Source organism: Orbicella faveolata, unplaced genomic scaffold (genome assembly GCF_042242905.1).
Source record: "Orbicella faveolata isolate gen_17 unplaced genomic scaffold, um_ofav_v1 contig_26, whole genome shotgun sequence".
In the NCBI taxonomy this organism is placed as follows: Eukaryota; Metazoa; Cnidaria; class Anthozoa; order Scleractinia; family Merulinidae; genus Orbicella; species Orbicella faveolata.
In genome coordinates this window covers 18,592,178-18,618,589 of record NW_028301554.1, presented here as the reverse complement: position 1 = coordinate 18,618,589, position 26,412 = coordinate 18,592,178, and the positions used below count along the sequence as shown (strand labels likewise).

Here is a 26,412-nt window from a genome sequence, read left to right as displayed (position 1 = left end):
CTCGCCTGTGGCGCTCGCCATCCACGCCAATGGCGTCAAAAGATATTAAGGTGTACAACCTCCCCCCCCCCCCCCTCCTCCTTTCTGGAATTTCTGGATCTTCCCCTGAGTCCTGGCCCTATTGGATAACATACCAGCTTATAAATCTGCCAGTCGCCATCCAGTTTGGTTTATTATTATTTACACCAAGTGACTTCTGGTACCGTACTCTTCTATTAAATTATTTGGCAAAACGAAGCTCGAGCCAAGAGTACCTGCATATTTCTTAGTCTGCGAGCAGGCTGTTCGCAGAATCGGAGTGGTCACGCATTAAATAAAGAATTACTTACTTACATTATAATTAAGAGCTACACATTTCTGTGTCTGATTTCTAAACGTTTTTACGTGAATGCTACCTGTTTGGTCAATCCTTTAGTATCTGGAAGTGAGAGCTGTTGCATTTTGTTTCTTTTCCGTGTGAAACAAGAGCAAGAGTTGACGTCTGCACGTAAAAACACCACCTAACACGACATGCTGTTGTTTCCTTGTTAGTTTGTCTGTTTGTTTGTTTGTTTGTTTGTTTGTTTGTCTGTTTGTTTGCTCGTTTGTTTATCGTTATCAAGACAATGATCATCATCTCCTATCACTGTTCATGTTTAGGCAAGATCGCAATAGCCTCCCGTGGGTCTCCTGTATTCTGGTGCAAAACGGTTTTCCGTGAGTCCATGAGTGCTCCTGAACATTATAGAGCCCTATTTCATTGTTCAGTGCATTGCCTGAGGGAACCCGCGGGTACTCGACTGAGACGAGCCACATGTATCCGTGCGCAGCCCCCAAGGAAAAATTTTTTTCTTCCTAAGAGTGTGGATACGGATTACTAAGACAAACTTTATCTCCATGTGCAAATTATCTCTGATCGTTCAAGAATCGTGATCTGGAAATCCTATTCTCTAGCGAACCCTAGCGTTGTTTTCACTTGGAGCATCCGACCTACTTAGCTACGTCATAGCGCTATATTAGCGAAACATGTATGCAGTCCTGCTTGCACGAGTGACATCATAACGTATTGCATTGTATTACGTCATAGCTTTTTCGAGACCCGTGCCGCGTGTGCTTGCCGCGTGCAGATCTTGAGACGTGGACGGTGAGTTCCATTTGCACTGCAGTAAATTTTTATTAAATTAAACAAAAAGCCGAAGGTTCCTTAGATAACTTACAGGAGCTTATGATTAAAAAATTATTATTATTTCCAATTCCCTTAAAAGCGAAATCAAAACTGATGTATATTTGTAATGCTGTCGAAGCGAGAGGTCAGATTCCTTGTTCCCAGACCTCTGTCTTAGTCGCGAGAAATTACTTATATTAACGACGTCACAATTGGATTGTATTTTAACCAATCACAATAGAATTTGCATCATCATGTGACCAAATCCCAAAGAGTGTACATGGTTTCCTCCGTATAAATGAAAGTCAGTGTTCTTCTGGAAAATTTGTGGCGATTATTTACTGCTTTTCAACCTCTTTCCCCGACACGTAGATATTATTAATACGAGAATGGACTCGGAGGACGATGATGCGATCTATGACGACGAACACGAGGATAGCTACAACGAATCAGGCTCCGAGCAAGGCGATGAAAGCGACTTCGATATCGATTGCGATGAACCCTCTACTCCAAAGAGACCTCACATAAATGACGATTTCCATTACGAATGTCTAACCCCTGAAGCTTTAGTCTGTTATATGAACGATATTATCGACGAAGTTAATAATGTTTTTCAGGTAAGATTCCCGGGTTTCATGGAAGTACGTCAGACTTCACTTATTTCTCAATGCAAACATCAACAATGAAAATTTTGCTCCTCTTGTTCAGATCTTTTGGTTAAAGATTCTGAAATTTAACTTCGCGGGCACATCAACCCCGTGTTAACTACATGTATGAATACAAAGTCTCTTAATCTTATTGCGTGAGCTATGAATGGTAAGTTTAATACTTTGGTGTTGAGCTTATTATTATTTCCAGCGTTACTAATATTATTTTTAGCTTTTTGCTAATTCGAAATGTTATCACAATTTCCTGACGACCTAAGCAAAAATCTGAACAGGAACATTAGTTTCTTGCAAAGTTTTTTTTCCTTGTTTATACTCACTCTAGGTGATTTTTTCAAGTTAGAGGCAGTATCAGGATAACTTGCTATTGTTTTAAGCAAGATATTACCTCTTATAAGATGAGGACATTTTAAAGAAATGCACTTAAATTCACACTGATTTTTTCACTGATATCCTGCCTTAGCCTGCTTTTCTTGCTTAAACTTGTATTGATTATTTACAGCTAAAACTAAAAGGGTTCTTGGAAATGCAAGAGAAAGCTACTATGCATACATGCACTTCATGAAGTTGAGGAGTAAATAACTTATAATATTGTAATTTGGAAAGGTTGGATGTAAAGAAAAAATGTTTCATACATGAGGATTTTTCTTTCAAAAGAATTGACATACCATTGACCACTAAACATAAATTGATTGATAAGTGGGAAGAATCTGTATCAGAGAGTCAAGATTCAGTCATTGGTATTCAACACTGCATGATATCCTACAGAGTTAATGATTGACAAAGTATCCAGTGTTTTTATAGGATTGAAGGACAATATAGTACCTGCACTAAATTAAACTTATGTTGTCCTGTAAAAGTCTAACAATATTCTATACTTTGTCACCAACTATTAATGTGTCAGCCTGGTTCCTGTCGTTTGTTGTGACAAAAATGTTTTTCGCAGTTAGCAAACTTTACAGTAATGTTTTGCCTTTTTACAGTAATTATTGTACTAATAAGATGTGTGAGTGGCCCAGTGATTAAATGTGATGATCAAAATGCTTTAAATATTTGCTTGTCCAATGTTCTCCACTGGTTGTACAAGGTAAAATTTCCACAACCTTAAACAAATAACAAAGTCAAGACGATAAATCCCTTGTTCACCATCCTGGACAAATATTGACCATTGATTTCCATAGAGACATTGCTTCATAGCCCTAGGTAATATTACCCCAATAGGGTCTAATGCTTGCTTGAAAAGATATCATTTTGGAGCATTATTAAAGTTGTTCTTGCTAGTTAAAAAGCATGAGGGAAACATAACTTTCATTAGTTAGAGTTGTAGTGTCTTTGTTTTCAGTTAATTAATAACTTTTTCATTGTTTCTGTTGCAATAGCTACCAAGACCAACAGCCAGGATTCTTCTTAGTCATTTTAAATGGGATAAAGAAAAGCTACTAGAAAGGTTAGTTGGGATTTGTTCTGGCTCTGTACCACTATGTGCATGTAAGTCACTGGAGTTAAGTCCTCAGAGTTGGAAGTTGTAGTTAGGTTAAGATTGCAGACAAAATTATTGAAACACTTTGCTGAGTCTCGGGGCAAAGATTTCCAAGAAAATGAATGAATAATTGACTGCAGCCTAACTCATATTTATGTTGTGACTTGTTGTTGTTCTATATAGTCTTTTCTCATGGCCTCATGACCAGTGTGTGTATTAAAGTCCCCAAACATGAATGTTCCCTCCATTCAGTAATGAATTCTTTTCTCATGTAAAATTTGGTATTGCATGGGAATGTTAATCTGGTTACTATTAAATTTCGTAGACAGGACTGTCAATTGTCTGCAGTCATTGTACATGAAATTACTCTGGAATTCATGGGTCAGTGAATGATAATTACAACTAACAGACATTGCTTGACCTGTCAGGGTTTGGACTAAAAGAGTGCAGTCTAGCATAAAGTATTACAGGACAACGTAAAAAATGCATGTTTACTTCTTCAGCGTAGTAAACTTTCTAAATGCAACAGTTTTATGTAAACTTCTAATCGCGTGATGAAACATGAAAGCGAAGGGTTCTTTATTTAGTATTTTGCATTTCTTGTGATGTCTTGCCTCTAATTGTAACATCATTCTGTGTTGACTTTGCTGGCATTTGTAGAGAGATTTCTGTGATCGGTAATACATGTATATCAAATGCGGGAAACTGTTTTTACCACATATTATGTGTAGGAGGCATTTTTTTCTAGATAAATCTTGAGGTCTTTGGAACTGTAGTTAAAGACAGTCTTGAGTGTTTGATATATCTTCTCAAACAAAAGTAAAGTAGAGGAAAATGGAGAAATAAAATCCTAAAAATCTATGCTAAATAGGATCAGTTGTGCAAACACTGGTGCAGTCATGATTTCCTTTGTTCCAACCTGATGAATTTTTATGAGTTTGTGAAGGAAGTTTGAATGATAGTTGGGAACATAAAATCCTGCATTAATATGGAGCTAGCCATTTATGGAAGTTAAACTGTCAGTAGCACTGTAAACTGACAAAGAGCAAAATATCTTCTAATGAGAGGTATTGGCTAAAGTTTGGTTTCAATGACAACACAATTTAATTTGATTCCAATGTTCATTTGATAGTTGAGTGAATCTCAGCTGCAAATCAGAATATTGCTGACAAGAGATTTACACTGTAGTGTGATTATCATGTGACCATGACATTTACAAAGGGGAAATAAACTTGAGGGACAAACAATGCTCTTACTGGAAATCAAAAAATATCATCAGTGCTTCAAGAAAGTGACAGACAATGCACCATACATGTATACCTGCCAACCATTTGCTAGTAATATTGAGAGCCTTGTTGCCCAAAGAGAAAAAAAGCAAACAACCCAGTTCAAAATGAAAACTAAATCCAACATTTATAACATCACACTTCTGTAACTGTTCTGTGGTCAACAAAGTCTGATAGTACAAACTAAGTTAATTTAATATTAAATCAGTTCACTTCAGTGCAACATTGTACTGCATAAAAGATGACTGCATATTTTTCCTAAGCAATGTTTGGATGTTGAAACAGAAGAGGCAAAGATAGTTTTATGCAGAGAATGGGTTGAAAAAGAACTTTACTTGAATGGAATGTCATGCACAAAAGAACATTGGAAGTTTTTGTACTTTTAATGTTTGATACTGTTTTGATACTTTTAATGTTTGATACTATGTGGCTGTTTTTTGGATTTCTTTTAATAAAGCAGCCATCCTTTTTTCTTTGAGGATATTATATTTAATCAGTCAACAGTACTACTCAAAAGTAAGTTACCACCTCGCATCTCATTTCTCTCAAGAAGCATCTCATTTCTTGTGAGAACGTACCACCTGCAAGAAGCTGATGCACATGTAATTAAAGACAACTGCTCTGCAGTTCGTTGTATCAAACAAACATATCTAACATTCGTAATGATAATTATTCAGCATGTAATTTGCATTATCTCGAAATGTGATTTTACTACCATAAGTTACAAAAGGAAAGGAAACAGAATAGAGAAAAAGTGAAGGTCAAACATATCTCTATGTACTATAACTGCAAATTTCTATCTTCTGTGTCAATTTTGTACTTCAAACCAAGGTAACATCTTGGTGTGTTTTACTACATACATTGATGTTTTGTCTCCTCGCAGTATTCTAACGTCATCGAGAATGTTGTCTCCTCTGTCCATAATTTATCGAGTTACAAAGAGGTACAATGCTACATGTTGAGCAAAATGAATTATCTATGGTGTTTCAAAAAAAGACCCCAGTTCAGTTCACAGATTTTGTAACCCTTGTTAACAGGGAAAAAAGTCAGTCTTAGAATTTACCACAAAGCAAGGGAAACAGTTTTCATATATTTTCAAGGCAGCAAACATTTGAGATACATGTATAAGCAGCTTTTTGACATCCTAAACTTCAGGTTCTTTTTAAGACAGCGAAGATTTCAGGAGAAGAGGCACATGAATAAAAACATGTTATAATTATATGATAGACCTACAGACGGAAGGTAAACACAGAAATGACACATTGTTTTTCACTTGATGCATTATTTTTATTACTGTATCTGCTTATAACTTTTGGTGTGTTCAACTGGTTTCAAGTCAATCATTCTAGAGAGACTGACATGAATGGTATATTACAGTTCAGCAATCTTTTTTCTGGTTATATCAGTGCTTGCAAATCCATAAACATTTCCAAGAAATGTTTCTGGCCATTAGGGTTGACTGTTAAAGAAGAATTCATAACACTCAAATGTTGCTGACCAACCCATTTCTGCAAGTGAATATATGAAATGTCATATATTTGAACTGCGAGAAAGATATGAAGACATGATTGATCATCACAGTTGTACCCACGACTTAAGCAGTTGTGAAATTAAGCCTGAAAGAAAATTCAAGTTTGAACGGGATTCGAACCCATGACCTCTGCGATACTGGTTCAGTGCTCTACCAACTGAGCTATCACAATTGCAGTGCCTTAGTAACAATGATCTTGTCTCAAGGCTCCACAAAAACTTCCACTTTGAGTGGGGCTGGTGGGATTGGATAAAAAGTTGCTTCCTCATAAGGATTCACAGGGGCAACCAAATTTACAAGTTTGATTGTGCAACATTCAAAATATGGACTATCAGGAATTTTTTTTTTTTTTAAATTTAGGGCTCTGCAATACCAGGGACTAAAACATGTTATGACTAAGCCAAGCAAAGCACATAAATTTGTTTGATATTGCTTTCGTAGGTACTACAGTGGAGATCAAGACAGACTCTTCTCCGAAGCACATATAGTTAGTCCAAATAGAACAAACTCCAGACCTGTTTCAAGTAACAGGGTCAGTATTTCATGTTGATCAGTGTATGTTCTTAGTTTATCACTCAGAGCTTTGTTGTATAAAGACCTATTAGTTCAACATGAAATTAGAAGGTACCATAGCCAAAGGTTTCTACTTCTGATTAAAGGGTACAGGTTAAGACTGCATGTAGCAGGTTTTAAAAACTCAAGCACAGACTATTTACAGTCCTTCCTGTAAAACTGTGAACACCAGAGAAAATTTCTGGAATGTTTACTGTTTTGCGACCAATCAGATACAACAAGATGAAACTGCAATGGACTTAAAGGTTTGGATTTTCTCTGGTGTTCACAGTTTTATGGGAAAGACTATAACAGGAACACCTAGCAAAGAAGTATCAACCCAACTAAGGGCTCAAAATAATGGCCAGTCAACGGACAATGTCTGGCCAGAATGGTCACTTGACCAGCCAAAAACTTCACCCACTAGTCATGTTGACTGGTCATGTCATGTTGACACAGTCATGTTATTCATTCTTGAATAAAAAAATCAAATCCTCAGCTGTAAATCTTAAATTTTGTCTCTTTGTAAAAATACAATAATGATCTCTTGTGTGAAAAAGTACTGTTCAAACGGCTTAAAAATTGTTCGCTTGCCGTTTGTCATGCATTCAAGATCATCAGGCATAGTCAATCAATAAAAATCTATATTGGAAATCAATGGATATCAATTGCCAATTGCTGTCAATTGATATCAGCAATTGATAACTCACAGAAAAATTTCTTTATCGATTGCTATTGTTTGGCAAAAATCGATAACCATTGATAATTCCTGTTTTCAGGAATATCGATTGTTATCGATTTAAAGAAATCAACAATAACCACCCGGACTATTCAAAGATGGCTTTGTTTATGTAAAATAATACCTGGAACTATAGGAGACATTCATCTTCAGCATGTTACTAGATTATATTTTCCTTTTGGCCTACTCTGAGATCTATTTTTACGTTTGTTTCCTAAAGCAAATAATTGAAATCACTAGAACGCTCACTGACTCTGTTGTTTATTTTTTAACTCGTTACTTAGCACGCGACCAAAAGTGGTAAAATCTACTGAATGATTAGTGATCATTAGTTCTTCCTGAACGAAAACTCTCTCTAAATATGACTACATCAGAGTTTAGATTTTTTTATGGTTTGCACTTTACATCATTAGGAAACTTCCTAACACTTGTTGTGTAGCTGTGGCCATATTCCTAGTAAAGTGACGATTTGTTGTGTGTTGGTATGGGTGAGAATCAAGGAAACAGAAACCGTTCTTTGTATTAATTAAGCCACTTTTTAGACAGTCTAGCATCGACTGGAGCAAACAAAGTATATTTTTGGGTTTATAGGCCATTATTATTGTAATTTTTTGTAAAATATGTGACTGGTCAGAAACAAGACATGACCAAGCTAAAGTTATCTTGGTCAGTCAACATGACCAGCCACAGTCCGAAAATTATTTTGAGCCTTGTAACTTCAAACTAGATTCCACAGTCATCAATCAGGCACTGATTTCCTGAAGCCCCTTTAAGTTCATTTACGGCTTATTTACATAACTTAAAATAAGTTCGTACACCATCCTTTTCCCAATTCGTATTGCAGAGTTGTGCTAATAGTACTTGTGTTTGTGTGTTTTTTCATTAGGTAAACACAAGATCATCTTCAGCATCAACAGACGCAAACTGTGAAATCTGCTTGACAATGACACATACTTCAGTAAGTACCGTAAAAACTCGTGTATAAGCTGCACTCGTATATAAGCCGCACCTCCTAACTTTCGAGCTTGATTTTGAAAAAAAGAAAACTCTTTAAAATGCGCTGAGCAAAAGAAAGTGATTACTTGTACATTGTAAGCTTGGTCAAATCTGATGCTGTGTATTTGCTGCGAGCTAAATAACTCTTGAAATACCTTTTACAAGCTATTCTTCAATGGAATTTCCGATATCCTCCTAAAGAGAGGCTCTTTTGACAAGATGTTGCCTTTATTGCTAAAGGCGATAGTGGAAAACGATGAAATTCAAACGGAAATCCAAGCGAAACAATCTCTGACTGATCGATGCAAAATGATTGCTTAGTAACCACGCAGTCATTTAAAGAGAGAGTCTGGACACAAGAGAAATACACACGCAAATAAATGGACTTGTAGATTATATGACATTGGTGGATACGCCAGTGCCAGCTTTGCGTTTCTCGGTTATCCACGCAGCGACTTCTTTTTCAAGTTCAGGAAATGCAGCAGATTGACCACGTAGAGCTCGCTTGTTTTGCGGTGTTTTCAGCAGCTTTTCATGTTGCGAGCGCCAGGGACGCACACAGCTTTCATCTATACTGAACTGCTTTCCAGCGGCACGATTTCCTTTTTCTACAGCATATGCAACAACTCGAAGTTTAAAAGACACAGTGTACGATGCTCTGGGAGAACCCCTTTCTGACATGATGACAATAAACTGACAGTATGAAAACACGTCTCGAATGTTTTGACTCTTGCGCAGATCAAACAGAGTAAAATCTAATTGGTTTAAATAGACAATAAACAGACAATCAGTTAACCATGCTCAAGTTGCGAATGACTTGATCCTTGTGTTTTCTTAGCACAAGTTTTTGTGACATTTCACGATCATAGAACAAATATACCTACAAAACTAAAATGATTTAGGATCCATGCTACATAGGTAACCGTATAAGCTGAGCATATTATCGAAAATTTGAATATAAAGTTCCTTGAGAATCAATTTTCATGCAAAAAAAACAGGTTTATTTACAGCGACAAACATGCGGCTTGGTTAGGTCACTTAGCAACGCCTCACAGATGCACTCTACTTTGATTGGCTAGCTAAAAACCGATAAGAAGCCTGGGCCGAGTCATGTAGATCGATCGAATTGAACAATTGAACGAACGATAAACAACACAGAAAAGTTCCATTTCACATCAGCTGTGCGTGGATACCATGTTTATAAACATGTATGGAAGCCTTCAATTGTTGAAAAACTTGTTGCTCGACGCAAGTTTAACAATCCTATGGATAAACACGCGGTTCAAGTTGTGAAGAACACCGAAACAGTCGGTCATTTGCCCCGTGAGTTCTCACGAATAGCGTGGTATTTTCTTGCACATGGCGGAGAGATCAGTATTGAAGTGATCGGTCGCAGAAGGCATTGTAAGCAGCTTTGTGGAGGAATGGAGATTCCATGCCAGTTAGAGTTTAGCTGCGCAAAGGAAGTACAAATGAATCGCTTGAAAGAACTACTCGTGAAGAAGATTCAGGTTTAAAACCTGAAGAGACAAACGCTCCTTTAGGAGCCACCACTTCTATCAAAAGCAATGATCAACAACAGCAACAGGTTTCAAAATGTTGAATGTTTATTTACTTACGTTTTTAAGTCCTATATCTGACCCCTACCTAGGCAATTAGCCCCCTCTGAAAGCAATGGTCTCGTATATAAGCCGCACCCGCCATTTTGAGCCCAAAATTTCAGCAAAAAGGTGCTGCTTATACACAAGTTTTTACGGTACTTAGTTGCTTTGATATGACAAGTAGTGTGAGCAACAGGGAAATATGTATAATTTTCTGTAAGCTGATATCAGTCCTCTTCAAACTTCCCATAAATTCCCATTAGATACATTCTATTTTGTTTGTGTAATGTTACAACTGTGTGTTGTATTGTTTGCCCTACAGATGTTTGTTGGTTTAGAATGCAGTCATAGGTTCTGTCCTAGATGTTGGAAGGAATACATTACTACTAAAGTTATGGATGAGCATATTGGAGAGGTAAGCTATTAACTATTACATCATATAAACCAATACTCTACTTTATTACTTTATTTTTTAATTACCATGTTTCATTGTTCATCAGCACTAAACTGTCATCTCCTGTTTTTAGAACATTTCTTGTCCTGCTCATAAGTGTGACATCCTTGTAGATGAAGTTTTTGTGGGGTAAGTATTTTAAGATTTTAAGGACTGGTTCTGGCTCTGGTTATACAATTGTTCAAAAACTGATAATGCAATCCATAAGGTAATAGGTCATTTTCGACATATTAAAATTCAGCTTGGTAGTGAGGACTAGAGGACACAAACAAAAGAAGTGAATAAACTTAGTCATTCAATTTCCTTTGTTTGTGTCCTCTAAGCCTCACTGCCAAGCTGAATTTTAGTGTATCGAAAATGGTCTATTCACTATCCACTTTATAGTGTAGTGTAGTTTGTGAACATGGTGGATGTTGATTTTATCTGGTGAATAGCATTACCCACCCTTTGAACAACTTGGCCCTGATGATTAAGCAGGTGACTCATTTGAAAATAACTGAATAAAAGCAATGATTGTCATATTATGGGAATGGAATTAAATTGTATGCTCAAGTCTTTATATGGATAAATCAGTAGTATGTACATGTAGACCCAGGTAATATGGACATTTGGGCATGTTCCTTTGATAAAAAGGTAAAGGTAATGGTCTGTATACAAGCCAGGCCAGTACTAATCTCCAGTTTCTGTATCATGATGAGGAGGAGTATTTTTACTCTTCCTTGATGGGATGCCAGTCCATCACAAGGTTACCCCCTAGCATTAAATTTGCCGGCACCCATTTATACATCTGGGTGGAGAGAAGCACTGTGAGAGTTAAGTGTCTTGCCTAAAAATACAACGCCTTGAACCCGGACCACTCTATCACGAGTCGAACTCACTAACCACAAGTCCACTTCAACTCCAACAAGGTGTCCCTTTTGAGGCCATATTAACCAGGTTCCACTATACCTGCAACGCCAGTATAATTGTGGGTTTGTCGTGTCTGTCTAGTTGGTCGGTTACCTTATTCAGTCAACAAAGCAAAATACAATCAAGATATCAAATTGGCTAATGTAAGTTATGTTTTTAATGGCAGGCAAGTAGTAAAAGACACTAAAGTAAAAGCGCGATATCATCATCTGATAGCTAACAGCTTTGTTGAGGTAAGTGCTGTATAAAAATATTGTAAAAGTATCCATTTGGTGACAGTCTTTGCTGTTGAGTGTTGTTGGTCCACAAGGAATTACATTTGCATTATACATTTCTGTCCACCATTAATAATTGTCCATCCATCCAAATTACCCATCTTTTGATGTTAAGGATCTTGCTTGTTTGTTTCCAAGAATTGTAATGAACTTGGTATAGCCTGCAAAAATCCTTAATGCCATTAGATGTGTTTTTTAGTATCTATGGTGTGTTTGTATCTATGATGTGTTTGTAGAATGATTGTGCTGATAAGGTTGTGGCTTTCAGGGTGACTCAGCTCCTGTTTGAGTACATGTAATGTGAACTGCGATAATCGTGACATCTATGCCCCTTTGGTCCAACACTTTTTCATGATATTTTTCCGTAATTGTTCTGAAAGTCATGAGTAACAGTGGCTACTCTTAATTAGACCAAATACTTATCCAGGAGTATTGTTGAGTTTGAGTAGTAGTCAAGATATCCCACCAAATTGCCAGTGTCTATTTGTATACCTGGCTGTAGAGAGGAGCTATTTGGCTAACATGTACATGTGCAGTGACACATGAATTACACCTGCAGGAATGCTCAAAGTCATAGAAGAACTCAACTAACAGTACTAAAACAACAACTCGTGTCAAAAACTGTGCCAATGCTCAGTGTTTGTTCATCTCTCACAGCCAGGGTTATCAAGGTGTGTGTTGATCCTGATTAGAGGTTAGAATACGTTTTGGTACTAATCAATCAGGCTTTCTTGTATTTGTAGAGCAACCGATTGATGAGTTGGTGTCCAGGGCCTGACTGTCAAAATGCTGTGAAAGCTAACTACCATGATGCTTTACCTGTGACATGCCTTTGTGGGTACACATTTTGGTGAGTTTGTCTTCATTATTCAAATGTGCTTTACAGTGTGGAGCAGAAGAAGTAATGTCCCCTGAAACAGTGTGCAAAGAAAGTTGTGACCTAAGGGCCAGTGGATGCTGGCTATCCTTTATTTGCCCAATGGGGAAGTGAAGTACTGTCAGAGATGAAATTATTGTTTAATTTAATGTTTAAAAAAATTGATCTTGCTTATGAGAAATGTGGGGAGGTAGTGACAAAGTTAGTCACATTTTGCACAAGCTTGGAAATCAGTCTTTGTACCCTGCCTTGCTTTTGTTAGCGTTTTAGTGACATTCTGCTAACACACTTCTGGCACTGAAATTTTATATGTAGGTATGCATCACATGACTCTCACACCATTAAAAGTAAATAAAAGCCTTATCATCTAGAAACTAACCACTAAACTATGAAGTAATGATGTTGTGTTCTAATGGCTGCCATTGTATGTTCTACAAAATGCAGTGGCAGGTAAAAACTTCATTTTTACTTACATGTTTATCTGGTATTTGTCTGATCTTGCATTGGTATATCATAAGAGTTTTATCAAATGGGTTGAAAAGTGTGTTTTAAGCATTGAACTATCACAAGAAAGCTTATTACATGACAGCTTTGGATGGGAAGAAAAGTAAAGTTTTCCCCACAGTTGAAAACATTGAGTACCAGCAAGAGCCTAATGTTGTTGTGTTTTACTTGTTCAGCTTTGGCTGTGGAGAACCTGTTCACGAGCCTGTGAGATGTGCTGTAAGTTACTTACGTTTTTGTTTGTTGCACTGAGCTAGAAATAACAGCCAAACAGCCGGTGTATGTGCCACCAAATTTGTAAATTACTAACTGTAAATCTTTGTGCTGGAGACATTACTTAGACAGTCTGACATCATTTGTGCACATTTCCAAAAAAATGTAGGTTAGGAAGAGCTCTTAGCCTGACGACTTCAACACGCATACATTTACAACTCTTTTCTGTTAACTAAATGTTGTTGTCACAGGACATGAATTGGGACTTGATATGGTTCATGAAATTTTTGAAAAGCCTATAGATCTACTTTACTTTCAATCTTGGCCATTCCTTCAATTTCTTTCACAGTCAAGAGTGTGTCTGCTTTGCTTTGGCATTTTCCAAACACTTTGGTTGAGTTCATTGTTGCCGAAAAGATAAAAGCACACATGGTTTTTATAAATAAATCAGATCCAAAACTAATGGAGGTTTTTGCAACGTAGTATCCACACATTTCAAATGATGGACCTGGCTGCATGCACAACCTGTATTTGAATTCAGTAATACTTGCATTTGTTGTCTGTTGATAAGATTATTTAGAGTTTCAGAACAGGTAGGTTACAATAAGACTCTAGCTGGTTCTTTCTTTTTATTGTGTGCATGTTATTCACTGGTACATTTTGTCCTTTAGTGGCTTAAAAAGTGGATAAAGAAGTGCAATGATGATAGTGAAACATCAAACTGGATATCGGCAAACACAAAGGTTTGTTTCCTTGTTGTAACTGTATGTAAAGAAAGTTAAATGTATGTCAAAGCTGCTCTTCACACAATGTATTAGTAAGCTTCAATTGCTCAGGGTTATTTTTCTAGTGTGAAACATGTTAAATCTACTCTCAAGCTTATGTTAGTTCCTTTAGTATTAGTCAATGAGGAGAATTTCATGTGGTCCCCCTTAGAGCTCATACTCCTGGGTGAGGAGAGCTGCTGTGAGAGTAAAGTGCCTTGCCCAAGAACATAAAACAATGCATGCAGTAGCTGAACTTAGGTCTGGAACTCTCAATGCACAGTGATTAGACACCACACTTTCCACAGTGTACAGCAATACAGTCTAACTTCTGCTAATGAAAATCCCCTGCAGGCGAACACCTCCTACAGGAATAAACTTAGCTATAGCCAGCCACATGCAAACACTACTTTGTTAACTCCCCATTGGAAGACGTCTTCCCTGATCAGACACTTCTTTTGGTGCCAAGTCTTAATGTTTCCACCGTAACACTGCGAAGTGTTGCTTACCTGGTAACCTGGGAAGATTAAAATCATTTTAAACCATCTGCCTATGCTTCATTCTCTCACCTTTTGTACTTGAGAATTTATTAATATTAAATGTATTTCTTTTTTTGGTAGGAATGCCCCAAGTGCCATGTTACTATAGAAAAGAATGGCGGCTGTAATCACATGGTTTGTCGCAACAACAATTGCAAGGTAACATTCTTCACTGGAATTATGTTTGGCCATGACAAACATTTTTTTTTACTGTTGTTTACCATGATAGCTATTCCCGTTACTGACAGTTTGGAGAAACAAAAATTTTCTGTGTTTCTGTCAAGTTATAGAAATGCCAGTGGAAGATTGGGAGAATACGAAATTATGTGGGAACATGATGTGAACAAGATAGTTTACACAGCGTTTTCATTTACTTTAATTCTGTCACAAGTGCTTCTACCACGCTATGAAAACATTTGAGACAACTTTTTTCGATTCTTTTAGAAAACACTGTAAGGAAGCGATAGGAAAATGGCTTTTTAAGGAAGCGATAGGAAAATGGCTTTTTGATTGTGATTCATCAAAATGTTAATTCTCTCTGTTTGGACAATCAATGCGTCAACAGCTGTGTTTCTAGTGAGTTTTAAGAATGCAAGTGCTGTATACCTGCTATTGGAGCTGAGCGTGCATTGTATTTTTCACCACCCCTTCTCAGGTGCAAATATTTTCTCCTTTCAGTGCTATATTCTAAACCAAATAGATCATGGTGTTCCTATGTTGAAGGCAATAATGCACTTTTGGGGTCTAGAAAAATTGATGAACGCACTCGCGTTCCGCTCGTGCGTTAGTTAGTCTCCTCCGCCGTTTTTTTTTTTTTTTTTGGGAGGGGGGTGGATGTCAAAAAGGCTGCTGCGGAGGAGACTACTCGTGCGTCCACCTGCAGTTTTGCTTGACCTCAAGCGTGAATCATTTTCCTAGAGAACGTGGAACACCATCTTCTATTTGGTAAGTAGAATCACCGCTTTATGTGCCAGCAGGTATTTTGTAGCTGAGCATGTGATTTTGTATAGTTAACGACTCTGAATAATTGGTGGTCTTTGTTCTTGTTCTTTCTTTCTAAAGGCTGACTTTTGTTGGATGTGCCTGGGGCCTTGGGAACCACATGGATCAAGTTGGTTAGTGTCCCTTCCATTTTGGATACCATTAAGCAGTTCATTTTAAGACGAAATCCAATAGGAAATCGAGCAAGTTCAGTTTTGAAGGGACAAAAACCTAGTAGCAGAATAACTTTAAGCATGCTACTGTCCTTTTTACATTTTCTAAAAGCTAAATATATAAATAGTTGCCTGAGGTAACACCAAAAACAATTTCCTATGGAAACTCGAGAAAATGTGTTTCATAGATCAGAGAAATTGTGCAAACACAGGTAAATTTTCCTCATCAGTTTCATTTCACCAGTACTTTCAAGTGTTTCATATGAACTTTAAAATTTGTTTTCGACATATGGTGTTGTTAGAAATGATTTCTTTTGAGGAGATATTTAGAACAGTCGCACGGAAGTTTCTAATACCGTGTAAATAATCTTGGTAAAAAGTTTTTGTCCGCTTGTTACTCGAACTTGTGGTGGATTCCTTCTTGACACAATTGAGGATCTGTGATCGATATTTTGAACATTGTTTATTTGGTTTGAAATGAGATGAAAAGAAAATGGACAAAAAAATTCAATTTATCTAGTTGTCTGCGATAATTCCCAAGTATTTCACTCGTATGCTATAGGACTTTCAGTGGAGTGTTTCACTCATATTTCTTGTCCTCACAGACGTCAAGCACAAAATCGTGCCATAAAATAATATAAGTTGCGTTTATTTATGTCACCTCACGGAGTTAGGTAGTGCATCATTTAAATAGTCCTTTGTTGAATTCTTTTTCGGTTTTTATTGATCTGCTTGACTGAGCTCCTTTACTGTTCTCTGGTGTGTGATTTGTTTTCAGGTACAGTTGTAATCGTTATGATGAGAAAGATGCCCAGGCAGCCAGAGATGCCCAAGCTGTAAGTACTGATACTTACTTTCAATTGAGTGATCACTTTTCCAAGGACACTTTCCCAAGACAATCATTTTATTATTTCTTTTAGAAATCACGGCAAGCCTTGGAGCGTTACTTGTTCTACTGTAATCGCTATATGAATCATGCCCAGAGTGCCAAATTTGAAACCAAGGTGAGAAAACGAGGAATCAACACATTTTAAAATGCTGATAAGTTTATTTGCTGCGTCCGTAGGGTTTGCAATGGAAGGCGGCGTTGTTGAGTGGCTCAGGGTGCTAGATTTGAAATCTGGAGGTCCCTGGTTTAAATCCTCCAATCTACCACTATCTGGATTTGTTCTCGCTTGTCCCGAGTTCAACTCCTCGACCGTGTCGTGTAAATAGCCAACTTGTCAGCCTCGCACCAGCTGGGATTATTAATAGTTAATGTTCTGTTTGCAATATTTGTTTATTTAAATACGGTGTCGCCAGTTAGCTCAACAGTGCTAAATACATTCGACTCTTAAATAAAGTGATTTATTTTATTTACTTTTATGCTATCCTTATTTGCTCCTCTTTCTTTTCCTTTTATGTTATTCCTATCGTACTTAGTGATGTTGCTTGTGTTTATACGATTTCTTGTTACGGTGAAAAGTATTCTTGTGCTTAGCCTGTCAGAGCTCTCTTTTTCTGGTCTGTTATTTTGTACCGTGAAAACCGTCTCCTTTAGGCCATATTTTCTACTGGCCTTTGATAAAAAAAAAAAGATTTAAATGTCTGCGTTTGCTGCTATGACTGGATGTGAAGTTCATGTATGGAAGACCAACAGAAAGACATCATGAAGTTGTCAAACATTAAGCGAAACTTGAAGGAACTGGAAATAAACGTGGCGTTTAACTTAATACTGGTTTAAAGCGTTCATTTAAGGGCTCTTTTTTTTTTCATTTTTGACATGTTAGTTGTATGCTCAAGTCAAGCAGAAGATGGAAGAGATGCAGCAGCACAACATGTCATGGATTGAGGTTTGTATCTTCTCCAATTTTGTGAATTGTTTCTGTTTAATTTGTAAGGAAAGCGCGATTAAAGGTTATATATGCTCTACTTTCAGGTTCAGTTTCTTCGAAAGGCCGTAGATGTTCTGTGTTTGTGCAGAAACACACTGAAATACACTTACGTGTTCGCTTTCTACCTCAAGAAAAACAACCAGTCCGTCATCTTTGAGGTACAGAAAACTGCTTGTTTCTTACTGTAGCCTGATTTATGCTACAAAACGTATGCTCACTTTCCAGTCCTTTTCTTTCGGCGTTTGACACGTTTCTCATTGAGCTTTTAGAACATAAAGAGGGAACAACCTAGTCTGTTCACACACCCTTTATTTTGTCTCGATCTCGTCGAGATTACAAGCAAAACATTAACCGTGTGGGACATGAACGATCCAAAATGCAAGGGTATGGGGCTGGGTAAAGACACAAATAGAGTTTCTCGAAGAATAAGTCGCGAAAAATAAGCCGCAGAAAAAAAAAAACGCCTGTGGACAGACTAGGAACAACATGTTTATCGATGGATGCACTGAGTCCTTTATGTAATCGGTAATCTACACTTTCCTCCTCTTTCTTTCTTCCCCTTCCTTCCACCATCCCACGGTCACCATCTCACCATCTCACCATTCCACCCTCCCTCCCTCTCTCACCCTACCCTCTCATCTTCTCGCGCTTGTAGATAGATAGATAGATAAACTTTATTTAAACACGATAATAATTAAAGCTAAAAGCTTGTGGGGTCGTGTATTTAAATTTAACTTTGCTAAAATTTTAAAATTACGATTAAAATGTTTAGATTACAATTCCTAGATTTACAATAAAATTAGTTATTTAATTAATTGCTAACTTTTTGTGTTTGAGAAATAGCTCAGGACACTAATGTGTTTGGTGTCTTTTGCTTCAACACAGGACAATCAAAAAGATCTAGAAATGGCCACAGAAACTCTGTCTGAGTACCTAGAGCGTGACATAACGTCCGAGTGTTTATCAGATATAAAACAGAAGGTCCAAGATAAATACAGGTACCTTATTTACCCGCATCCCTACTGCTTTCCTGTTTTCCTTTCCTCGTTGATCCTTGGTGATCCGAGTTTTCAATCTATGCTTCCCGTAACAATGGTTACTTTATTGTGTTTATAATAATAGGTAGACTTCGAGTAGTCCCTCTTTCGCTTAGTCCGTCGAGCGCCATCGTAAAGAAACTGGCAGAAAAAAAAAGGCCGCGAGAAATCGCGGGGGGCGAGAAGCGCGCTCCTTGTCCCCAGGATTTCGCGCGGCCATTTTCTCTCGTGTCACGCACGACGGACAAAGCGAAATCGCCTAGCGCACAACGGACTAAACGAAAAATTGGTTTCTTTCTTGCCTAACACACGACGGACTGAGTGAAAGCGGGACTACTCGTAGTCTACTCTATAGATAAAAAGGTAGTTTTTCTCTTGAAATTTACTCAAAGTGCTGTTTCTTAACCATATCCTCAGGTACTGCGAAGCGAGACGAAAAGTTCTTTTAGACCACGTATATGAGGGCTACGAAACGGACATATGGGAATACATCGATTATGACTAAAGCCCTAGATTCTTAAGATAAAAAAAAAAGACATGTAATGTAATGTTAGGATATAAAAAGGAGTTAACTGGATCAGATTACTTACTGTTATATAGTTAAAGACGAAGTTCGTATTTGCAAATGTTATTAGAAAATTACGTAGAAATGTACATAAAATCGAACAAATTCCTTGGTAGATTTCTTCCTCTCGTTCCTGTTTGTGGCTCAGTGTTTATCTACTTCATGTAAACTGTACTCGTGGCGTACCACCAAGCCAAAACCTATACTTGACCATTTCCAGACTCGCTATTTCCTGATGTGACGAACACAGTGCAAAGACAATATACATATAACAAAGAAATACATTTGAAAGAAACAAAATCTTTCATATTAAGATGCGAGTCAGGGAGGCGCTTCCTTACGTAGTATTCTCGCAAAGTGGAAAACAGGAAAACCCGGTTTGACCTACCGGACAGTTTCAATGTTTTATACTTGTTAATCGAAAGTCTTTTTGACAGTTTTTAAGACGGTGTGAACATGTGCAGTCGCGTAAATCATGTGTTGTATTTCTGTGGTAAACGAGTTTTAGCAAGACTGAGAAAGCGCTTATGTTTTTTCCGAGTGTCTTTTTAACAGGTGATTAATTGATTGATTTGTTGTCGATCAAGTTACAGCACAAAGCTGCGCACCTGTATTCCGATTGAACTGTGGCTTTAAGCGGCAAGGAAAGCTGCGTATTGTTGAACAAACAGCAAAGTAAGAATCGAGCGGTAAGATGTATTTGTTGTGCTCTGGGAATATATTTGTTTCAGTAAAATTCGCACATCGTAGCTATCACTGAGTTGAAGCTGCACTGATTTAGAAAAGGCCTGATGCTATCATATACAGGATAGATTACTGATACCTTAGCGACGTCTGACGGTTCACCGTGTTTCCTCCATGTCTAGGATGGAAACATGTTTTCCTTAATGTTGACTACTCTCTTGTCAACCTGATGTGTGTTTCCACGTTTCTTTTAACTTACTTTTTGAAATGCTGTTGCTGTAAATAAACTCAGTTATTAAATTGTTGTCTTTGCTCTTAGTTCCTCCCTTCTGAGTTTCCAAATATGTGTTTACAATTAACACACGTTCAGTTTTCATCTGAAAAGAATAGTAATGAGTATTTCTACTGAAATGGTTACTTAGACAGTAAGGCCGACATCTCACAAACAGGGTCACATCATGGGAAAATTTGTGAAGAACAGCAAACACAACAGGCCGCCATTTGGCTTTTAAAGTATAACCCATATTTTGCTTACAGACACTATCTGGCACTAAGTTCTGTCAAACTTTGTTCTCGGAAATGTTTGTTTTTCGTAACAGATATATTCGAGATTATTTTCACTCATGTCTGTTTCTTGAAAGAACCTAAACCCGATCTGTTATGGCGCGCCTAGAACCGAATGGCAACCAGACGACGAGGAAAAGATCAGTTTTTTTCCTTATGTCGTTAAGTTCATACTGTTATTTTGCTGTTATGTTATCATTTCAGGATGTTCGCACTGCAGTCAACGACATCATGTCCTTATGTCGTTATGTTGCAAGTGTAAACCACCCTTACTTCACAGGGTCTGTGACGCCTGGAGCGAACTGAAACTCGCATCATTCACTTAAGGAGCATAAGGGTCAAGTCCCCACGAACATTGCATAATACAGTAGGACTTAAACTACAAATGCCAAAACCGTCGTCAAGGGATGCACATTAGCAATTTACATTCGATGTTGTGTTTGACAATGACCCTACTGAAAAATCGTTTGTAACAATTTATAGAAAGAACATGTTCGTGGGCTGCATTTCTGTGTCTCCAAGAATACAAAGAGAAAAGTCTCTTATGGTAATCACAAACCTGCGATCAGGCGTTCTTTTAATCACGAGCCTTGTCCACCATAGTGCGGTGATTTAAGTCGATGTCCTATAATACATACATAAATATTGATTTCAGTTCTCTTTATTATTTCCGGCATTGGGTGCGTTCAACATACAGCAATGATGTCCTTGATAGCTAGGTTTTTCCTGGCTTGTGCACTTTTTTCTACCGTATTTGGCACCAGTTTTGTATTCGCTCTCAATGATTCGTCATTGGTTTCCTTTTGGTGATCCTGGGAGCTGTACTGTTTGAAAAGGAGGTCATCGATTCGAAGTTCTATCCGGCAACGGATGGGAGAATGAGGAATAAACATATGGGTGTTGTTTCATTGCTGAATTACTCCCAACTGTACAACCTCAGATGACGGCAGGTATCTTCTGCCCGATAATGTGTTCCTTTATCCTAGTCAAGGAAAGCAAAGTGCACACGTTCGCCGAGCTCACTGGAAGGTCTACGCTTCCACAACAACAAAGTCTATCAACGCTGAATCCTTAAGAAAATTTTCGTTTGGCAGGACAGGCGGTTCGTATTCTTCTGAATACTGTAAATTTGTACTGAAATTGTTGCTTGGAACGTTAAGGACAGTGAACAATAGGTGACCAGTTGGTTTTTAATATAACAAATGTTTGCTTCGGAACACTATTTGTTCTTCAGGGCTTTCAGTTCCTCTCTTTCTCGGAAATGTTTGTTCAATTCGTAGCAGATATGACAGCAGATATCACCCGGGGGGAGGGGTACTCCCTTATCTGGGCTATACAGGGACGTGCCGCTGCACAGGGTATGGTTTTTAGGCCTCTCTGTCCTGAACAGGGTATAATATTTTACTCGCCTCTGTTCTAAATAGGGTCAGAACCTGTCCTAAACAGGATATGGTACGAGCCGAGAGACGTTAACCAGCCATTACAAGGTCATCAATCAACATCAGATCATTTTCTGGACAAGAATGCTATTGTTGTCGGTATCCTTAAATTTAACTGATTATTTTTCCACTTTATATCAGAATTATAAAAAGCGCACTGACAGAATAGATCGTACCGGTGTTGTCCTACACTGGGTAGGGCTTTTAGAGTATTTCTGTCCTAAACAAGGTTAGGATTTCAAACCCTCGGCGACACCCTGCACCCATGTACCGAAACATGGGTCAAGTACCCCCCCCCCCCCGGTAGATATCAATGTGTACTTTCGCGCAGGACGGAAGTTGTTAAGTTAATACTCGACTGTTGACTGAACATTATTATTTTCTTTCCTAAAGTAGACATGACAAGGTTGTCATCACGCCAGATATTAAATTTAGACAAATTCAAAATGCAATATTGTTCTTCTAAACCGATTTGTTTTCATTGTTGATCTGGTGAAAAACCCTTGTAGCTCATGACACCTGAGATTATGCAAACTTTTTTGTCTGCAATTGCGCATCAATTGTTGGGAAACCGAACAGTTTGTATGAAAACGTTTGTATAGATTAGCATCTTAGTAGCTAGCGGTTGACTTGTGGTATTTGTGGAACCTTCTAGTACCCATCTGTTTCGCCAGCTGGACAATATTTGCATTAATTGAGAATTAGGTGCAGTTGTTTTCGAGTTCAATTTCACTCATGTCTGAACTCATCTGTGACGCTGCGGTAGGAAACCGAAAACATGACGTGTCTGAAATCTAAACAGGATCTGGAACACCTGGAACGAAACCGAAAGTCACATGACTGGCATAAGGGTCAATTCCCAAGGAAATCGCATATTAAAGCTTGACCGCAGAGTTCTCTTTATTATTTCCGGCATTGGATGCGTTCAATATACAGCAATGGTGTCCTTGATAGCTAGGTTTTTCCTCGCTTGTGCACTGTTTTCTGCCGTATTTGGCACCAGTTTTGTATTTGCTGAGAATAATTCTTCATATAATTTTCCTCTTGGTGATCCTCGAAGCTGTCCTATCTCAAATGGAGTTTATCGATTTGAAGTTCTTCCCGGCGGCGGATGGGACAATTTGAGGAATAAACATATGGGTGTTGTTTCATTGCTGAATTACTCCAAGTGTAGAACCTCAGATGACGGCAGGTATCTTCTGCCTGATAATGTGTTCCTTTATCCTGTAAAGGAAAGCAAAGTGCACACGTTCGCTGAGCTTTACGATCACTGGAACAACTACTCCTCCACAACAACGAAGTCTATCAACGCTGAAGCCTCGGGAATGTTTTCGTTTGGCAGTATTGGCGGTTCGTATTCTTCTGAATTCGAGTCAGTAAAAAAGCATCAAGTAGAAGACAAAGCTGTGACGACTCGAGTCCAAATGCGTCATGTCCTGTACTCTGCCAAGCTTCAGCCCGACAGCGCTTTTCAGCCCGAATTCAAATCGCGTTTACTCGAGATCGCCTCTCATCTGCAACACAACAACACTGCATACGCGAACTTTCTGGGGCAAATACTGGTACGCGACTTCGGAACGCACTACATTACAAGCGTCAAGGCGGGTGCAGTTCTCGTTAAAGTTGATCACTTGACAAGAAAATTCGTCGCAGACTTTAGTGAAGAGAAAAGCAAGATAACGGCAGCAGCGAGTGCGTCATTTTTCGGATTTTTTGGAGCAAAATTTAGCCACTCTACGACAAGCGACGTTAAAGATTTGGATCAGTACACCCAGAATACTGTTTATTCCACCGTATTAACGTTTGGAGGACCGCCCTTCAGAGTAAATTTTACCATCAATCAGTGGGAAGATCAACTGATTGACGATCTTGTTGCAGTTGATCGATCGGGCGATCCGCTGCACTACGCCATAACACCGGGAAGTTTACCAGAATTGTCGGAAGAGTTGACTTTTAAATTAGCCAATGTGGTTGAGCGAGCTATTAAATTGTACTACGAACACAACACCATCAAAGGATGTACGAAAATGGACTCTCCAAACTTTAGCTTTCAAGCCAACCTCGAGGATGGATCTTGCGAGAGTCCCACGAACAACTACACTTTCGGGGGCGTTTTTCAAACGTGCCAATTCGAAGGCTCTCCTGATGGTAATCCATGCGAGGCCCTGCTTCAGAAGAACCCTCTAACATCCGACTACACCTGCAGCGACGGTTATGAGGCTGTCCTGGTTCATCAAGGCCGCACTCCCCAAAGTTGTCATCGTGACTGTCACGGCTGCTGGCTTTTCTTTAAATGCTGTGATACTCACTGCGGATTCGCGACTTACTCGACCTTCTGGTGCGTGGCTAAGGGAAAGGTCCCTACCAATACAGGTTATCTCTTTGGAGGACTCTACAGCAAGGTGCTGAAGAACCCCGTGACACAGGATCACAGCTGTCCACTCAAGTTTTACCCCCTGCGTTTTGGAGCCACAATGCAGGTGTGTGTGAGTGATGATTACGAGCTTGGCTACCAGCAGTCAGTGCCGTTTGGTGGTTTCTTCAGTTGCAATGCTGGTAATCCGCTTGGAGTCCCGAAATCCGCAGTCAACGGCCAGGGTATGTAGATACGTCATGATATAGATATCACGTGACTTAGAATAATGTCGCACATGCAAATTTTCCTTTCAGCTTTGGAATTTCACGGTGCTTACCATTTAGCTAAACTGATCCGAAAATTTCGGTTGAAAATCAAATGGACTAGACAGTTTCCAGACATGATGTTCGAAAACTTTGGACCGCCACAGAGGTGCTCCTCTTTTTCCGTTTAACACGGAAATCTCGTTATCATTAATTCTCTTCTCCAGTTTCCAGTCTCTCATCCACGGAAAACAGTAGATGGTTAAGGTTGTCCAACCAGGCTGCTATTATTTAATTGTATTTTTGTCGTTTCTTTCTTCTTTATAGATTCAAACCTGGCGTCGTTTGTCAGTCAGTCTGGTCCATCTGGTTGGCCGAAGTCCTGTCCAACCGGTTACTCTCAACACCTTGGCGCCATCGAGGAAGATTGTGAGATCAACTTTTGTGTCAAAGCGAACATATTCAACAACCAGGGATTACCAATCATCAAAAGACCTCCCTACTCAAGTGCGCCTAAAATTTTCAACTACTCTGTGCCTTTGCTCTTAGTTAACCACGACACTGGCCAGATCTGGTTTAAACGTCCCGGCTCTCTTCAGTGGACTTTAGCAACTAAAAGGTATTTGAGGATTTATCTTTTGGTCTCACGATATGGTCACGACTGTAATGTTCTCACCTGAACCCTCATCCCTCCCCTCCCAATCCATACTTGTTGCTCTCAAGGCTCCAGTAGACCTGCACCTCTTCAAAACTTCTATTTTGATTCGTTCTTGTTAATCTGCACCTCTTTTGTTTTGGGGGCTAGGGGCATTGTTTGTGTTGTTTGCCTATTGTTTTGTTTGGCCAGTCACGAAGAACCTTGTAAACGGTGCAGGTCGGCCCCAAGGCTCTCGCTGAGGAAAAATTCGAAGGGACTGGGGATCAGGGGCAGCAGTTATGTATAGTTGGTTGCCGGTTTCTACCACTGATGTGGTTCGGGTTGTCGCCCTGTTTTATGTTTTTTTAAGAGGCTTATTCTCTGGGCTTTCTACGGTTTTGTCCCCCTCAAACGATGAAACCAGCACTTCAAAATTCAAAGATTGCATGCATGGAACCAGCTACAACTTGCGTGGCTTCCATCTCTTAAAATAATAATTTTATTATTGAAATATTTATCCGCTTTGTCACTCAGCTCTGTTGCGGAGTTCGCAGCTGTATCCAGCATAGACGGACCTGGTATAGTTGGCATGAATCTCGCCGAGACCAACACGCAAGACAAACAAAAGTCTTCCCAGGGCACCCCTGATAAAATGGGCGCTGGAACTGCGGCTGGTATTACGTTTGGCGTTACGGCTTTTGTCGGATTAGCTATCGCTGCCATGGTGATCGGCTGGCGCCGGCACAAGAGCGTTCACAGGGACAGCAGTGGTTTGATGGAGCCGCTGAATTCGCGCATTGGATATGGCACTACCAACGATGAAAGCAGCCCACGAGTTTGATTATAAAACTTGCTGCTGAGCAGCATGTTTCACTTTTAGCAATCTGATGATGATGACGACGACGACGACGATGATCATGACGACGGCGACGGCGACGTCGACGATGACGATGATGATGATAGCAATAATAATATAACATCCACAGAAAGATGTCTAGTGTAAGCAAGTGGGTCAGTTTGTAGCTGCATGTGTCGCGGTCATCTTGAGTTCACCCACCTGCTGGAGACATTTTTAGACCGAATTTCTAGAATTCCTAGTACATTAAATTAACATGGATAAAGCAACTCAGATCGTTTAGCGTAACTGTAATTCCAGTCACCACAATCATGTTAAACTTTGATACTCTTCGCCTTTTTAGGACGCGTGCAATGAGAGCGCGCTCAATAGAGAGTTAAGCATGCGCACGTTGTAATCTTTGAAAAACTATCGCATGATACTAATAGAAATAAAAACAAATTGTTGCTGTGTA

General features: G+C 38.8%; 2 protein-coding genes and 1 long non-coding RNA gene across 3 annotated transcripts; 2 read left to right on the top strand and 1 right to left on the bottom strand.

Moving 5' to 3' along the window:
- The first annotated feature begins 1,394 nt into the window (after nt 1–1,394).
- LOC110040009 (E3 ubiquitin-protein ligase arih1-like) lies at nt 1,395–20,143 on the top strand. The gene is made up of 18 exons (XM_089295295.1): nt 1,395–1,761; nt 3,189–3,256; nt 6,548–6,638; nt 8,284–8,355; nt 10,317–10,409; nt 10,522–10,577; nt 11,524–11,590; nt 12,376–12,482; nt 13,190–13,232; nt 13,898–13,969; nt 14,611–14,688; nt 15,592–15,644; nt 16,462–16,519; nt 16,604–16,687; nt 17,453–17,515; nt 17,602–17,715; nt 18,443–18,559; nt 19,016–20,143. Exons 1-18 carry the CDS (start codon nt 1,534–1,536, stop codon nt 19,097–19,099), a joined length of 1,548 nt encoding a protein of 515 aa, XP_089151421.1. The 5' UTR covers nt 1,395–1,533; the 3' UTR covers nt 19,100–20,143.
- LOC149108413 (uncharacterized) lies at nt 18,252–19,151 on the bottom strand. The gene is made up of 2 exons (XR_016208924.1): nt 19,016–19,151; nt 18,252–18,559 (listed from the first exon to the last, which is right to left on the bottom strand). It is a non-coding gene; the product is annotated as an uncharacterized LOC149108413 (long non-coding RNA).
- A 2,404-nt stretch (nt 20,144–22,547) lies between the features above and the next one.
- Nucleotides 22,548–26,412, top strand: LOC110040038 (macrophage-expressed gene 1 protein-like). Its single transcript, XM_020745226.2, has 3 exons — nt 22,548–24,444; nt 24,793–25,084; nt 25,637–26,412. The coding sequence occupies exons 1-3, from the start codon at nt 22,683–22,685 to the stop codon at nt 25,941–25,943; spliced, it is 2,361 nt and encodes a 786-aa protein (XP_020600885.2). The 5' UTR covers nt 22,548–22,682; the 3' UTR covers nt 25,944–26,412.